Here is an 18350-nt window from a genome sequence, read left to right on the forward strand (position 1 = left end):
CTGGCGACTCGTGGGTTAGACAGGTGCACTCTTCACTGGGTAAAAAACTGGCTGGATGGCCGAGCCCAGAGAGTTGTGGTGGATGGAGTCAAATCCAGTTGGCGGTCGGTCACAAGTGGAGTCCCCCAGGGCTCAGTTTTGGGACCGGTCTTGTTTAATATCTTTATCAATGATCTGGATGAGGGGATTGAGTGCGCCCTCAGAAAGTTTGCAGACGACACCAAGTTGGGCGGGAGTGTTGATCTGCTTGAGGGTAGGAAGGCTCTGTAGAGGGATCTGGACAGGCTGGATTGATGGGCCCAGGCCAATTGTATGAGGTTCAACAAGGCCAAGTGCCGGGTCCTGCACTTTGGCCACAACCACCCCATGCAATGCTACAGGCTTGGGGATGAGTGGCTGGAAAGCTCCCCCTCAGAAAAGGACCTGGGGGAGCTGGTTGACAGCCGGCTGAAGATGAGCCAGCAGTGTGCCCAGGTGGCCAAGAAGGCCAACAGCATCCTGGCCTGTATCAGAAATGGTGTGGCCAGCAGGAGTAGGGAGGTGATCGTGCCCCTGTACTCAGCGCTGGTGAGGCCGCACCTCGAATACTGTGTTCAGTTTTGGGCCCCTCACTACAAGAAGGACATTGAGGTGCTGGAGTGTGTCCAGAGAAGGGCGACGAAGCTGGTGAGGGGTCTGGAGCACAAGTCTTATGAGGAGCAGCTGAGGGAACTGGGATTGTTTAGCCTGGAGAAGAGGAGGCTGAGGGGAGACTTCATCACTCTCTGCAATTACCTTAAAGAAGGTTGCAGAGAGGTGGGTGTAGGCCTCTTCTCCGAAGTGACTAGCGACAGGACAAGAGGAAATGGCCTCAAGTTGCACCAGGGGAGGTTTAGACTGGATATTAGGAAAAATTTCTTTACTGAGAGAGTTGTGAGACACTGGAATAAGCTGCCCAGGGAAGTGGTGGAGTCACTCTCACTGAAGGTGTTCAAGGAACATTTGGATGAGGCATTGTGGGACATGCTTTAATGGGCATGGTGTGTTAGTTGATGGTTGGACTTGATGATCTTACAGGTCTTTTCCAACCTTAGTGATTCTGTGATTCTGTGAAAATTATAACCTCAACATTGTGCAGTTCTGTTATACTTTTTATGGATCAGAAAAAAAAATAATCCATATAATGCATATCTTCAGATTTAAATAATCTATTATTATCTATTTACTATTTAAATAGTCAGATGATTAAAGAAAAAAGGGAGAGAAGAACTTAGATGCATATATAATGTAAAAAGACAGAAGTTTTATCATTCATGTAGAACCACCAGAAATATGGACGTTAAGAGTCTAAGATGTATTTGAAAATGTTTTTTTCAAAATAAATTTTATTACAGAATGGCCAGACTTCAGGTTTGCTTTTGGACAACATGTGAGTACTAATATATATGCATATATGAGGTAATTTTTAACTGTAGAAACCGGCAAAGGTATTCACAGTAGATAGCACTCTATTCTGATTTAGCCTTCATGACTTCCTCCTCTCTTCCCATTCAAAATTACATTTTCAGATGCATGATTAAGTTGTAGCTGTCTCTAGACTATAAACTGTTTGCTAGCACAAGCCCATAAGGAATATGCACGGTACTTTCAAATCAGAAACACATTAGTAATTATAAGTAGGAGTCCCTTGTTAAATCACTGAAAATCAGTTTACTGTCAATGAAACCTTTCAAAAGTTCTAGTTCTATCTTCAGCTAAAGAGTTCACTTTCCTCAGAAACTCCTATTACTTGTTTAAGTGTCAATGGACAAAATCATTTCCCATGCTAGCACCATGTTTCTCTTCATATCTATACTCTCCCGAAGCCTCACTTGCCAAAAGGGTCTAATTATTATTTCCTTCCTGTTCAGTCCAGCAATATGGGAAAGTCACTACAGTCACGACCCTCAGGATCAAAAAACCTTTTGTCCTAGATGAACAGATCTCAGGGAACCACGGTTGTTCCTTCCCCCAAAAAAAACCTGAAGGACCATAGCCAAGTTACTATTTGGTTTTTACGGCACATAAAATGTCATAAATGCATCAGAAAAGTCCCCATCAGGGCAGTATACTAAATTATCAACTGCTTTTCTCACACATAGGCACTAAAGAATGGCTGCTCCGGCATCTTTAGTTTGATTGAGCACTTCTTGGGGGACACAACCAAATTATGAAGTCCTTAGCAGGGGAAAGACCATGCAGCAGGTCCTGGCTTTAAGACTAATGATTTAAATTCCTCATCTGAGGTCAGAGACCCTAATCTGGCTAGTAGAAGCCTGCGTAATTCTGAGGAGTATTTTGGCAAAGAAATCAGATGTAAAATGCAGTTAATCCTGATATGTAGCTTTTAAAGCATAAAGAAATATTAAATAAGAAAAGATTAAATATCTTGTTCAAAGTTGTGGTGGGAAAGCATTAAAAAGGACTGCTGAAAAACAGCAGTAGGTAAGGTGGGAAATGATACGTTTCTTAGAACTGCTGACGAAATCTGAGGAATCTTTAAGGAATGTGTCATCTCAGAAAGGAAAAAACACATTTTTCTTGTGCATTAGGAATCAGAATCAAAAGATATGGAGAAACCTTTGGGGGCTGAAAACAAAATGGAAAATTGTTAAAAAACATGTATTACTTAGATTTCCAAGCACAAACCACAGAAAAACAGTCCGTTTTCCAAGAGCAGGGAAAACCAACACAGAGGGTAAAAGTAAGGGTACATAGAGACTATCAGTTGCTACCTTCCTTTGTGTACTGGATTCTGCCTCCTACCCCCAAGGGTTTTTCTATTGTTTCCACATGGGCTTAAGAAAAAAGGAGATAATTAAAGGAGAAGCAAACATTAGACACAGACTTCATAATTCCATATGAATGGATGTAAATTAGACTGAATTCCTGCTGAAGCAGCAATTTATCTTTAAGAACTATGGTCTTAGATTATTGCAGAGTGGAGATGAGGTAACAAAGAAGATATAGAATATTCTCCATGCAAGTATTTTCTGTTACATTTTGCTACAAGAAATGCTGTTGAATATTAAAATATACTTTTACCTTGAGAGGCATCTTTGCATGTTCATTTAATAGAGGAACATCAAATACTAATCTTCTCAGCAAATGCTGCATCATGGAAGGCCGCAACTGCCTAAAAGCAGAAAAACCATTTCAAAATGTTGTACCAGTATAGTTTCATGGAAACAATTAATAAATACATTAAAGCAACCTGTCATTTCTATGCCATTAAAATTCTTCAAATTCATAAAGTAATAGGATTTTGCCTGTGGCACTAAAAGGATGTGCCCAAAAAGAAAGCAAACAAGTGCATACCAAAGAAAAACTTCTGAACAAGTTGCAAATCAAATGCTTTAAAGAAGCAGAGAAAATATCTGATCTATAGGCAGAGAAAATGAGGAAAAAAAATACTGGATTTTGATATTGTGTATTATGATCACCATGCCCATGAGAAAAGGCTATTATGTTAATTTCTTGTAATATATCTCAATGGCTCTTAAAAATATCCTAGGAACTAATAAAGACATAAGAGCACTAACTCTTTAGATGTACTAAAGACGACATAGAGCAGTGGACACCAACTGGAAGGACAGAAGGAATAGGTATAGCATGTGTATTAGAATGGTATGGACATTACACCTTTCCAGACAAATAGCAAACACTGGTCCATTTTATTGGTTCTTATCAAGGTAATACATATAAAAAATGGTTAATGTGATATATTTTATAAAGAAATGCTATACAGTACTTTTTTACAATACTATAATATAAATGTCTGTCATTTCTGAACACATTTCCACATTATGCAAAAAAAATCACGGTGAAATATTAAAAGCAATTCTGGTGATTTGAAAGCCTAAATGTTGCTAAGTTTAATTAGAAATGGAATTCCTAAGTACCTAGTCAACTTCTGATAATTGAGCCTGTAAGCTTATCGAAAAATTGCATAATAATCAACTGGTTTTGAGACTGCAGATACCCAGAAAAAATTTGTCCCATAGGTGTCAATAATGAGGTGTAACAATACCAGTCATTGATTAGGATTTCAAATGTAACACAACATAAATAAACACCTCCACAGAACTGTATAATGTACTGATCATCAACCCCACTGCCAATCTGTACTGCTAAAAGTACTTAAATGGCACGTCAGAGTATGCACAATTCCACATTTCCAGAGCTTTGCCTTTTTGCAGTACATCCTCTTAGTTAATCACCATGGTTTTAATTTAAAAACTCAGTAATAGCAAAAATAACTGAGGACTGCATATGAGTGATTAATAAAGTTGCAAACTGAATACAGTTTATTTAAAAATATCACAATCATTTGCCAGAAAAAAAACCCATCTTAATTATGCTACTGACAGCATAGTTTTGCATTCCTGTATTATAAATATCACAGGTTACTTTATCAATTAGCATTCCTGTACAGCCAGGAGTATTTTCTTACCCACAGATGGACAACAAACACTCTTCAATAGAATCTCGCTGAGCTTTGGTAAGAGAGCATCCCTTTGAGAGTCTGTACACAGTATGTAATAAGGAATCGATGAGTGAAGCATGGTGCTCTGTGCCAGCAAAAAGAGGGGCACATCTGGTCAACAGAGGCAAGACTGCTGTGCAAAGGTATCGATTCAGAGCCAAAGCCATATCCGTAGCACTTAAAGCAGCCTATGAATTGAATGGGACAGAAATTAGATTTGTCGCATCAATGTTGTTACAAATGAAAACTTGTTGTTTGTTTTTCTTTTGTAGTAGTTATAAAGAGGGAAATTTCCAAAACATACAAATGAGGATTTGATACCTACTGGAAGCAGGATGCCTAGCTTCTTTTCTTGCTTCTAAAGTCTCGCAGATGGCTTTTGTTTTGGCTTGGTTTTAATGAACAAAACATAAACACTAAAGCTAGCCATTCAAAACCAAAACTATTTTCAAGATTATATTAAAAAATGTCATAGTTGCTTAACAGAACACTCCAAAATCAGGTAATACCAGTCAAGTCTGCATTTACAAAACTCAGTATGTTTCTGTGTTATGACCAAGCCCAAGTTCCAGGTGAGGAAAAAATCCTCACCTGCTCTTTCTTAAATAACAACATAATTATTTTCAGAAAAACATTGACATAAGAGGTCATATAGGAAAATCAAAGTCAATGTCTTAGCCCTTATAAAACTCTCTAAATCTGATCTTTCTGGACCAGGCAGCTAAGAAAAATTAGATGGAAATAAAACTCACAGAAAAAAAGGCAGCAATTTCGAGGAGGAACTAAAAAAAAAAATGTAGTGATTTCCTAAGTAACAATGTAGGTGTCCCTAACAAATGCATGGAGATGAACACTTTCTGTATATCTCAGGGAAGAAGCTCTCAGTTACATGCTTCATTGGCAGCTTATCTAATTTTGATTCCAAAGCACAAGCTCAGAAAGCTTCCTGGGGAAAGGCACTACATCTCTTATGAATATGGGTATCAATGGGGGCTCTTAGAAAGTGAGCATCATTCTGGAGAATGATTCTTCACTGTTCTTCAAGTATTCTCAAAGCTCAGCAACAACAGGCAGCTCATCCAGCATTTGAGAAATGCAGAAGACAACATGAAGAAATAAAAAATGTTTTTTTGATGATGAAAAATGCTGCAGTATTCAGTAAGATAACGGAACTGAAATAACAACAGACTTAAACCCTTACCGTATCTAAAGAAGCAGCAGCACGAAGATCTGGCAGAAAGCCAACTTCAAGAAGGTGTAGAAGAAAATCCTGGTCCTCAATTCCATAGACCCTGTCAAGGAACAAAACCATGGCTGCCTTGTGATCTGGGCAAAACCCCGCAGACATGTCAGGTTCCACCACAGTACCATCTAAAAGGAAGAAATAAGACTTCAATGACAAGGATCATCCTTCATCAGCAGACTAGGCAGTCATACTACTACTTGTCAGAGGTTTTGACTCTCTGATAATATCTAAGCATCTTCCCCACGGTTTTGTTACACAAAAGCAACATATTTGTAGTTAAGTGAAAAAGAAGGCATAAAGCAAATTCTACCCAGATAGACCTCAAAGTCCATACATGCTTTCCTGTTCATGCTTTATGTATTAAGGGATTCTTATCAGTTGATATTCTAATATGGTAAGTACCCAAACCATAGTAATTCATCTACAGAACTACCTAGTTCTTAGAAGAAGCAGACAGAAAGTAAAAAATACAATAATTCTACATCAAACACTCCAGGAATGCAGCACTGGTGAGCATATGTATAATGTATGAAAAAAATTAAGATTGTGCTAAAAAGTCCTCTGTAACTGAAAACTATCTGAAAGGAATTCATTGAAAAATTTTTGAATTTTGACTTTTTTTTCAAAACCAAATAAACAAATCTGTATCTATGAGCTGTACTGTATGCTACTGAGATATCACCTATAGATCTATCACTATTTGCAATATAAGTAAATAATGGTGTAATAGAATGATTGATCTTTTTATTTCTTCTACTGTAACCTATTGGGCATTCTTGTGCTGTAAGTCCCTAGACAATCCATGTAATTATAAAGTTCTCTCTCCAGATTCCCAAAAAAGCAGATGTAATTCTTTCCCTTTTATATTGATGCTCACATAGCTCCCACTATTGCAATCAATTCTACGTAGGCAGAAAACACAAAGAAATGCGTTTGCATATGTATGTCACACCTATAAATTCACCATAGTTGCTGAAGAACAACTCTGGTGCATTAGTAAGATCTGCTAGAAACAATTGATAGGGTTAGAACAGCAAAAGCTAAGTATTATGTTATCAAGAAAAAAGACTGCAATTTTTAAAAATATTTTAGAAAAATAGAAAGTATGCATTTCCAAATTTCTTTTTAAAGTTGTAATAGATCATCGTGATTCAATTTAAATGAATGGGATTTATATCAGTGATTTAAGTGTACACAGAATTATTGCCCATAGCATGCAGAAAAATTTTTGAAACATGTTTGAAGTACACATCTCTTCAAATTCACATAAAAAATAGTTTAATTTCTATAACATTTTTAAATACTAAGATAAGTACGAGTATCAGTATGTTGTTAAATTACAAAACATAAGAAGGGGATGGGAGAAAAAAAAAGTAGAATAATCATCTTACCTTTAGCTATAGTTGGCATGTGAAAAGGAATACTAATTACTCCCACCAAATCTTCCAGTGGAATCAAAGACCGTAGAATTGATCTGATTCTAATGGCTTCCCCTTTACCAGCATGGATTAGCTAAGGAAAAGACAAAAAATTAACAAGGTCTTCTATTTATCTTCTATATATGTTCACGTTCTGGAAACTTCCTGAACCATAGATACACAAGAATGACTGCTCTCAAAATCGCATTATAATTAATAACGTAAATTTCAAGCAATCTGTATTTATTTGCTATATTTTGGATGCAAATGTGCAAAGTCTAGAAATTAGATGTTTGGTTATTAAATAAGACTAAGCCCATTTTCAGAACAGAATGTTAGGTAAAATAGGTGATCAAAGCATTAAAATGTAGCACATGGGGGGAGTGGAGGGGAGAAGCAAAAGCAGTTTTTCAAATGAAAAAAGCCATTTTTCCTGTCCTGGCCAAATAACAACACCTCCAGGTATTGCAGTTGTTTTTGTTTTGTTTCAAAAAAGGCAGTGAGACAGGGAGAAAACAAGACAAATTTTTTACTCAAACAAAATAGATATCCATACAATGACCTTACTATATAGATATCTCTCGCCTTTCTCAAGTTATCAATCTCTGCACTAATCTGGTACTGATCTATATGTATTAGGGCACATTTCAGGGTGAAACGAGAAACTATGCATAACTAAGTAGAATTTCTAAAGAACAGGAAGGTATTTTGAATTGTAAACAATGTAAACAAATAGTAAATATAAACAAATAGCCTCAAGCTAAGTGGTAAGGGCTTGGTTTTTATAGTGTAGATGTCTAATTCTTTATATTTAATGCCTGAAATAGCAACATCTTACCTTTGAGAAAGTTTGTCAGCGTGAATAAAGACTATGAGATATCGATGCGTATTGTCCAGGAACAATGCTTACTCCTACGTTTTAAAAGAATGCCCTATAATATTTACTCTTTTATATGCCATTTCAACAGTCTGTTTAAATAAGTACATGGAGAGAGTAAAATCATGCTTTAAAAAGCTAAACAACAAACCACCAAACAATCAGTAAAACAACTATGTCTTTACTTTCCAATGCATGAAGACATAAAACTTACATGCATTTCAGGGGCACAACGTCCTAAGAGATCAATCAAAGCAGCATAAAAGGTCATGATTGCATTTCCCATATGAATAGTGTCATCTTCTTGTTCTTCCATTTCACTGTAATTAGTTAAATGTTAAAACAATTAAAAGATTAAAAAATACAAGAAATTTTTTACATCAGCAATAAATAAAGAAAATCTGCTCATAGATATAACAGCTTACACATAGTGACTTCTTGTTAACTAGTGGACTTTTAGCAGACTAACACAGAATGGAATTCGTCCCTAAAAAATTGTAGTGACATCAGTATTGTTATAATTTACCTGCTCATTTTCCATCAGGGGACTGATTCTTAACTGACTAACAAAGAACAAACAGAATTCTAAAGAGGATTTAATATTTAGAGAGTTACTTAAATTAACAGTGCAGAGGAAGCACTATTTGGCAGAAGACAAATCTCTACCCTCCATAGAATCCAAGGAATAATCCAGCTGATAATTCACATGTTAAAACAAACAACTTATTTCATGACCAAGATTACAAAACAAATAAACAAAGTGATGGCAATGTAAGCAATTCCACTGCACCTACAGGGTTTTACTAGCTCCATTACTTGGGGAAGGTCCATCTCTTGTTGGATCTTCTGATATTTGTGTTGCTTCCTCCATGGCAGCAAGTAACCCATTGCCTCCTTCTCCTCTTAGAGCTGGACCAAAACATTCAGGTCGACGGATAAGCAGTCTGACTACAACATTAGCATTCTCCTCCACACTCTCTCCTACCACATAGAACAAATATAAAGATCTAAGATTATATCAAAAAGACTTCTGAAATATAATCAGAAAAAAGTACACAAAAGTGCAGAGTGTATGCATCAGGAGATACTTTTAACTACAAAACAGTTTAAATATCATGGCAAGTTACATAAAGTTACATAAACACACAAACATACTCCTCTATTATTGTAATAAAAGCTATGAAATAAAACATGATTTAATTCAAAATTAAATAGAACCAAAGAAGTAACATGTAATAAAGGATGTTTAAAGCATCACTGAAGCTACTGATTTGTAGTAAAGACTCACAGTCAAGTGAGAGTTAACAAGGGGACCAATATAGCTGCTAAACACTGAAATTGGACTATCTAAATCTTCAACAAAAGATAGGGGTTTGGCTCTATGTCTAGCATGAGTTTTATCATAAAAAGATTTAGGACTCTCTTCTCTACTTCCCAAAAGAGATGTGGGCATTTCAAAAATCTAAAAAATGGGACATAGGCTCATAGGACCCTGTATCACTTGTGAAATGGGCATCTGAGTTACTGCGTGTCTTGCATAATTCTACTCTTTCCGCAAATTGTCCTTTAAATTTACAGTAACTTACCAAGTTGGCTTGTATTACTATTTTAAATGACAAAATTATTTGAACATTAGAGGAAGTTATAAAATTTATAGGCTTCTACTCTACCATTGCAAAAAACAGCAAAACGAAGAAAATCCAAATATCGCTCTCCTTCAACTGGATTCCATCCGATGTCTGGGTAGCCTTTAGAAATCAACAAAGGACAACTCTGCAATCCACATCCAGCCAAGTAGCGAACCACCTAAAAGCAAGGTAAAATGAAATTTATATTAATTGTCAAAAAGCAGAGAAGTGCAGTTTCTAAGTGAAGCATCCTCATACATTGTCTCGGATATGGTGTCCACATTCTATTAACCCCAACAAAACCATATGATACTTTGGGCAAATCAGAAGAGCAGCCTTTTTCTTAGTTCATTTTCCCAGTCTTTTCCTACTTCTGCCATGAACTCCAAGACCTTACTTATCTCAATTCCATTCTTCCTCTCTCTAAAACACTGCTTTGCTACCTATATCCATTTCTCTTGCAACCCTGAGTGTTACAAATTAGTCAATTTTGTAATATTCTCCAGCTACACATTATCCATATTTGAAAACACATCTTCTAATATAACTCACAGGTCTACTCTTTTATTTTAACCTTTCCATTTCACTTGCCTTTTTTCTTCCTTCCTTTTTAAACACACAGCAGTAACACACCCTGTAATTCAGACCTATAGTCTCAGTAGTCATTTTCAGTTGGCTCTCTCCTTTCTGAATTGCAAGAATTGTAAGCATAGCCTTTAACCAGTTCAGACAGCTTCTTTTTGCAGACCATTTATAAGAATGGTAAGTCTGAAAATGTCCATTTAAACACACATGGTCCATCTTCCTATTCCAAGAAAGGATCATCTACACTTATATTACTCCTGACAGATGCTTTCCTACGAAGATTATAGCATCTCCAGAATTGGAGGTCTTCAAGAACAAATTGGACAATGTATTCCCATTGCCTTACTTTCTGTTAGGAAGTGGGTTTTAATGTCTGTCTTGAATCTGTCTTTCCATTATTTAAGCCACTTTTCTTATCCACTACTGACATAGTAACCATTATTCCACTCCTTCTTGCAGCAGCAATTTACATATTCTACAAAATTGTTACATGCTCTCTTGAGTTTATTTTTTAGTCTAATTAATCCCAATTCCTTCAATCTTTTCTGAGTCAGGTTTAAATATTGGGAAAAAATACAGATAGATATAGGTAGATATCTCTATGAAAATTTGTCATATATTGTAACAAGTTGTCACAAGGCTTCTAGTAACACCTATTGCATTATGCTACCACTGCATGTCACCATCAAGATAGAACAACAAAGAAAGATTTTAGTCATGCAGTTTTGTTGGGTATGGACTCCACTATTGCCAAAGTAAGAGCTGCCCTTGAGGCAATTCCTTTTGGTTACACCTCTGTATGTAATAACCATAAACTCAATTCAACTATCCAGACCACCAGCAGAAAGAACAACCAGACCCTGACAGGCTTCCTCTGAAAGGTACCTTAAACTTCCATATAATTCTTATAATCTTGGATTTTGGTTACTCAAGGAAACAGGAATCTTCCCCTCTCTACAGGGGAAAAAATGCTTGATAAAGAAGCTACCAACCTTCTCCAGATCAGGCTCCCTTAAAGCTAGTGCAAGTTCATTGTTATCCATTACAGAGGCTGCTGCAACATCTAAAGGAGTTGATCCTCGCATAGAAGGAGAGGCTGTTAAAATAACATTTAGTTGCAACACCAATTTAATAAAACCCAACAAATTCATAGGAAATACATTTACAAAAAAAATTTAATAAAATACATTTTGTCATTAGTTAGCACATGTCTATAAGCATATAATTTATACCACTCAGTTTATAATAAATCATCATGCACTTGCATGAAATTTGACATTGATATGAAATCAAAATACAAGGTAGATGTTCAAGGTAGAAACAACTTTTCTAACACATTCCTATTCTCATCACAGACTTTGTTTTAAGATCTCATCCTTTCTAATTTTTGTAACTAACACAACTTTATTTTGAGAAAAAGGTAGTGTGGATTTTATATCTAAAACACTGACATTTTATCAAATTGAAATAGAAAATATCTTTAAGCTTTAAAATATAAGATTATATGTTATCTATTTCTTTAAAAAATGGCAGTAATTATAGCATTATAAAAAGATAAGGTTTTCATATTAACACTCCAAATGCATTTGATTTGGGCACCTTCTCTCCAAAAAGACTTTTAGTTTATGCTTCTGTCCTGTATTTATACATTAATAAGGAATTTGTGATCATTTAAAAAAAAATATTATCATGATTCTAAATAATTATATATTCTCAATTACAAGTACTAAATTAAATAAAGGATAAATGTATCTCCTCTATAACACTTCAGCCTAAAAAAGAAAGGCTAACATTTTAAGAAAATTTCAGGGTTCATTTCTGGGCATCTATACATGCCCAAGCAAATGAGCTCTGTATTTCTCCCACTGCCATAGGTGTATACTGAACAGTCCACAGAAGAAAGTGCAGGGGAGCAAGCTTAAGCGGTGAGAAGTAAACCCTAACAAAATGCTGCCAACACTTATTTATGATGACTTCATCAAAATCAGGATGTTATTCTGTTCCTCAAAATTCGCAACTAAACACTGACTCTCTCGTAATGTCCAGGCACATACAGAAAAGTGCATACTAAATTATCTCAACTTAATGCTACTGTCAGGGGTTTGTTTGGAGTTAGCAATACAGTTAATGAAGATATTTTTGCACTGGGTAAAGGAGAAACTTCTACACAAACAGAGTGCACAAACAGAGGGATGCAGAAAACACAGGTGGGGTTTTTATACACACACACACACACACACACACATATATATAAATAAAAATCAGCAGAAAGTTTTAAGACTTTGTTTTTGGTTTAGAATCTCAAAAGCCACACAATTCTTACTTACCAAGGCCAACACTACTGTTTTCCAATAAATAGCTAAGATGATCAAACATAGCTTTTTGATTCTGCCTGCTGATGCGGCAGAAATAACATAGAAAACGACAGCAGTTTGCCACCATCTTTGGGAAAGTGATTTCCTAAAAAGCAAATAAAAACAGACTGAGGCTCAAACTCTAAGACAGGCATAAAACTTGCAAAGGATCATTTATGTAACAGCCTTTTAACACACTAACACTTTTGCATTGTATTCATTGCACCTCAGTGAAGTTAACTATTTAGGTTTCACCCTGGAATCAACAGGGCTTTCTCAGCAAGTAAATAACTCCTTAAGCCCAAAGATCAAGGTATAAGCTTGAAAAACAAGAGCTGGGATCACCTATAAATTCTAGATTCAAACATGAAAGAATGTGAATGCTCAGATTCACAGAGTAATACTGCATTGATTTTTAATTAGTTTCTAAAAAGATGTCCCCTTCAAAACCCAGTAAGCATATAAAGTGCTATTTACAGGTTTTTCTTTAATGCATCTGAAATTACAATGCTAATTATATCTTCCTCCAGAATGGAAGGATAGATTCTTCTAACAACTTATTCAATCATTGTGCTAATGGAAATCAGTAAGAGGTTATGGTCTCAGTACCTCCAGTGACTGCTCAGTGCCTTACAGCATAAAGCTTTAAACAGCTATATTCTAAACTCTCTGACTTCTAACAATGAATTGCTTTACCTTGGATTCTCCTCCACCAAGCACATTTACCATCACTTCCATGACAGTTTCATGCATGCCTAAAGCTCTCATAAGATTTGGATGTTGGTAAAATACTTTATTATTCATGATGTCTCTGCAGGAAAACAAAATTAAAAAATGGATTAAAATGTTATGGACCAATAGTTTACCTATTATTTTATTTGCAAAGCTGATTTACTGTGCAATTCTTCGCCACCTGAGGTGAAAATTTACCTCTAATTTTCATTAGAAATTCCATTCCAAATCTAAAATAATTTTCTGACAAGAGCATGATCAAAACTGCTATATTAGCTTAAATTTTAAATTCAACTAATCAATATTTTTGACAAAGCATTCTTTTCAGAATATTTCAATCTTGAGACATTTGACATTTGCCACCAAAACCAAGAAAAAACAATTGCAGGGGAAAGAGAATGTATATCCAGCTATCCTCTAAGCAACAGAAACAGAAGCTACATAAATATTAACCTTACTTCATGAGTTACTGCTCAGCAGAAGTGTTCTCTCCTACATATTTCAGTAGAACAGATTTACATACTTTAAAACCAGTCCTGAAGATTATAATGTCAATATTTTATGCAGACATGTTATGTCCAGTGTACGTATGCTTAAAATGTAATTAAATTTCTAAAAAATGTAATTTGTCTTGAAATCACAGACAACCCACAAACAAATGTGAAAGCAACTAGGTAATGGGAGAAAGGGACTAGCAAGTCATTATAGAAAATACTGTTGACAACTGCTCAAATTTCATTGTACATTTTATAGCAATTTTTTTTTTTTTCTGACCTAAAACTCCTGCAATCAGGCAAGGAAAATTTCAGCCTTATAAAAGATGAGTAGTGAAGAGGACCGTTCCATGACTTTAAAAGCTACAAATCCACAACTACCAGTCATGCAACAGAATGCATGCAGTATGTCTGACATAAGTGGCACTATCAGAGTTGTTGACTCCCAGTAACTCCCAGAAAGCTTAGCTGATCTTTTACCCCCAAAGCCTACAAACAGACTTCTCATGAGAGATGACAGAAGATAGGCCCTGCCTCCAAAAGCTATCCATACCACATCTCCTTTCTGCACTAATGCTTCATGCTGTGGAAAAAGACCTTGATGGTATTGATCTGCCAAGTCATTCTAAACACTAGTTTGTCTACAGCAGCTTTCTTTTACAGAAATACAGTACAGAAAGTCAAAACGTCACCTTAGGGGCTGGCCAGCAATACAACAGTACTTTGCAAAGTACATCCTCTTTCAGTGTCCTGTTTAACTGTGGACTGCATTATGAAATGTCACACTTAAGAAAAAAAATCTTAACAGCATTTCTGAGGAAACTGAGTTTTAAGCAGGAATGAGTGACACTTCCATTTCTCAGCTGGAATAAAGGAGTATTTTCCACTCACAGCAAAAAACTTGGCATTTCTAAATAGGTGCTGGAGCCTGGGTTAGGCTATAAAAGGTACAAATGGCTCAGCTGGGTAACCTATAAGATAAACGAGACTATGACAGAGGCTACAAAGAAGTGTGATAAGAATAGGCAGTGAGAAGACTAACTTAACAGAGAGTACTCTTTCTTCCTTACACCAGACTTTCACATATCACCAAAAACATTGTTAAAATTAAATCAGATTCACAAAACTGTACATTTTAATTCGTAGCAGAAAATTGAGGAAAAAAATTTAAAAGAACAAAAAGAAAGCACAACATGACACTTCTTTCATAAGAAGTAGGTATTGTCATAATGACACTACAAAACTATGTATAGACATTATTTGGATATTTGAGGTTCTCAGTAAGCTCAAAAAGAAGAAGAAAAAGGTATTTTGCACAAGAAAAGTTTCTCTTCTCCTTGCATTCTTTATATAATGCTGTCTTTGGCTGTCATTGTTCTTGCTGATTGGAAATTTCTAATAGATCACAGCTGACGTTTAATCTCACCAGACATCTCTCAGATAGTAACATTTCTTTGAAAAAAGTGAGAGTAAAAACCCAAACTCTTTACTAAGAGAGATGATCAGGTTTTCTTTACTATTTTCTCCAATTGTACTCTTTTTAGGCTATATTTCACTATTATTAATCATATTGTTCAAGGAACGTGTGGACAAGGCATTGTGGAACATGGTTTAATGGGCATGGTGGTGTTAGTTAATGGTTGGACTTGATGATCTTACAGGTCTTTTCCAACCTTAGTGATTCTATGATTCTGTGATATAATTAGGAAAAATAAGACTGGGTGAATTACTTCATAGTTCAAATAGTACCAACTACATTCAGTGCAATAAAAAGATGGCATATGTACATGTAGACACAATTCCATTAGCTGACTGCTGGGCGGGGATTGTATGTGTCAACAGCTACCAGTCAATGCATTCATATAAAATGGGCAGTATTCTTGATAAGATTCTTCATAGCCATACTATTTAAAATATGGTAACAAGATATATTTTGTAATATCAAAAAACATAGATGTTTTCAACTTTTATCACAAGAAGTCTTACAGATGTCATTTGCTTCTCTCCAAAAATAACACATACAATGCTGCAAAGGCTGTATCTTTCAACTGAAGATACTACACAACTGATACCAGCGTCTGCATTTACACCCCTATAGACTATTCACATTCAAACTTCATGGATAAACTTGGCCATAACCATACAGCAAATAACAACAAATATCTGTAAATAAAGAGATGTTACACTCTAGTTATTTACCCTAATCCACGAATCATAAGTTTCTCTTCCTCCTTCCCCATTCTGACACTAAGCAAGGAACGGATTTGGCCGAGGGATGCCAGAAGATTGATTGTGTCTTCCACAGACACACTATTTATGGTGTAGGTCTTTGGTAGGGCTCGAACCAGGCCACCGATACCATCATATTGGCGATGTAGCAATACAAACATGGCCCTCACTAACTCCGGGTCTTCTATCACCGATTCCTGGGCCCAGCGTACCATTGTGTCTGAAATCAACTGCTGAAGAGTAGCTGTGAACATATAAATCACAAAATTACCATTAATTGCTCATGTCTCTACTGGTAGTCCCTCAGAACCCATTATGCAGCATGAATTGGAATGAATTCAATTCTTAAGAAGCACCTCTTTCTTGATATTTCTTTAGCAGACTATCAAAGGAAAATAAAATCACACAAGAGAAGCAGAAACATCTCAAAACCAAAAGCCTATATTTAAAAATAAAATACAGAAAATAAATCTGATAACATAAAAAATTATGAAAACATACAAGATGCTCACAAAGTCACCGGATTTATTTCTACATATTGCTTTTAAGATTTTTCCAGGAATTCAGGTCTGAGGAGTTTTCTTACATAGTATGAAGTTAAGACTGGAAAAATATACTGGTAGCAGATGTAAATACTGTATTATTTATTTACATGTCTAAGCTCTGTATCTACTCAAAATTTTATAATGTACAAACCACAATAATTTAACTTAGTCCTTTGCCAAAACCAAAAGGTCCTTCAAAAGAAACAGAAATTAAGAGACTCCAATCAAATAAATGGCAAATCATCGTTTCCATATTTTGAATTCAGTCTCTAATGAAGCACGAAACGCATATCTGGTATTCTCACTGACAGTCTTTATTAATTGGGATATATATTTTTATATTTGGGAAAGTCATGTATTAAAATAGACAAGCTATATAATATCAGTTAAGATTTGAGACTACTGTTTAGAAAAATTACTCATGAACTAACAGTGAAGACAAAGTATTTGACAAAGACAATTGAATAATTTTTTTTTCCCATCTCAGGGAACTTCCATTCAGATTTGCAAGACTTTGTCAGATCAATACAGGATCCTCTTCAGATATCCTGATAGTTATACACTAGAGAATTTCACCTTTAGTACTTACCTAACTAATCAATTTATTTCCATGTCAAGCAGATAACAGTGAAAGTTTGACAAGCAAAATTTGATAATCCCTCCTGAAGTTCAATAAACTGCCTAATAAATATCCTGGTGTAGAAGAAGGTGGCTGATGCAGACCAAACATAAAAAATATTTTCAAATTAGAAATCTATGTGTTGAGACAGTAACATGATTTTGGAGTAAACCAGATGCAATTTCATGCTAAACTCAAACAAAAGTAAAAGTACTTAAAGGTATTGAAGGGACAGGAGTTTACAGAAAAGAGAATGTTTAACAAAAAAGAGAATTTGTGTTAAGATGTGCTAATACAGGGTCAGAGAAAAAAAAGAGCAATAGTACTGTATTTTATTGTTACTGTCCAAATACTGAACTATAGGTGTTTCCATTGTCACACAGCATAGCATTTTTTTAAAATAAAAACACTTTAAAAATAAGTAAAAGGATGAAATGTTTTTGTGCTGATATTTCAAAAGGACTGAAATAAATAACAACAAGAAGGGACACAATGCAATAGCAAGTTTCCATTGTTTTTTTGAAGAATCATATGAGCAGGCTGTCATTTGGCTCTTGTTTTGATAACTGCAGTACTGCATCCCACCTACCTGTGGGTCGGGCTGTTATCTTGCTTGCAACAAAGAACCCAAGCAGCCTAGCCACCACAATACTATTTTATTTGTTTGATATAATACTGTCTTTCAACTAACATGAGAGAGAGGGAATTAGATTTTGTAGAGCTTTAGCTTACTGCAAGAAAAAAAATTAGGAAACCAGAAGATTCATCACCACATTCTACATAGACCTAGCCTCTAATTATCACTGCCTGATAACTGAAATAACAGTTATAAACTGCAAAGCTAAACAGCACACTTTTAGGAGGGCAAAAATATTTCTACTTAAAAAACACTAAACTAACACTAATAACTGGCAGCTAAGAAGCCATCTCATTATAAGTACCCTGAGGAAATCATCTCATCCCATAACTTCAGGCACTTACATTAAGCAACCAAGTTAAAAGGCCAGTCTCCCTAGGAATTCTGTGTAGTCAATAATGGAAACCAAGTTTTTTACCAAAGTCAGAACACCTAAACTGTGTGCCCAGAAATTCATTCCTGCTGGTAGGGTAGCAGCATAA

At 35.5% G+C, this 18350-nt stretch overlaps 1 protein-coding gene across 1 annotated transcript in view; it reads right to left on the reverse strand.

Annotated features, from left to right (window-relative positions):
* RYR2 (ryanodine receptor 2) overlaps window positions 1-18350 on the reverse strand; it is a 443307-nt gene that overhangs the window by 130276 nt on the left and 294681 nt on the right. The window contains exons 41-51 of the mRNA XM_059830672.1: window positions 16038-16311; window positions 13309-13423; window positions 12586-12718; window positions 11251-11354; window positions 9716-9851; window positions 8840-9026; window positions 8260-8365; window positions 7142-7262; window positions 5706-5875; window positions 4472-4692; window positions 3064-3154 (exon numbers count right to left, since the gene is read on the reverse strand). Coding sequence (XP_059686655.1) covers window positions 3064-3154; window positions 4472-4692; window positions 5706-5875; window positions 7142-7262; window positions 8260-8365; window positions 8840-9026; window positions 9716-9851; window positions 11251-11354; window positions 12586-12718; window positions 13309-13423; window positions 16038-16311 — 1658 coding nt within the window. The remainder of the gene's footprint in view (window positions 1-3063; window positions 3155-4471; window positions 4693-5705; window positions 5876-7141; window positions 7263-8259; window positions 8366-8839; window positions 9027-9715; window positions 9852-11250; window positions 11355-12585; window positions 12719-13308; window positions 13424-16037; window positions 16312-18350) is intronic.

This window comes from Gavia stellata, chromosome 2, assembly GCF_030936135.1.
Source record: "Gavia stellata isolate bGavSte3 chromosome 2, bGavSte3.hap2, whole genome shotgun sequence".
Classification (NCBI taxonomy): Eukaryota; Metazoa; Chordata; class Aves; order Gaviiformes; family Gaviidae; genus Gavia; species Gavia stellata.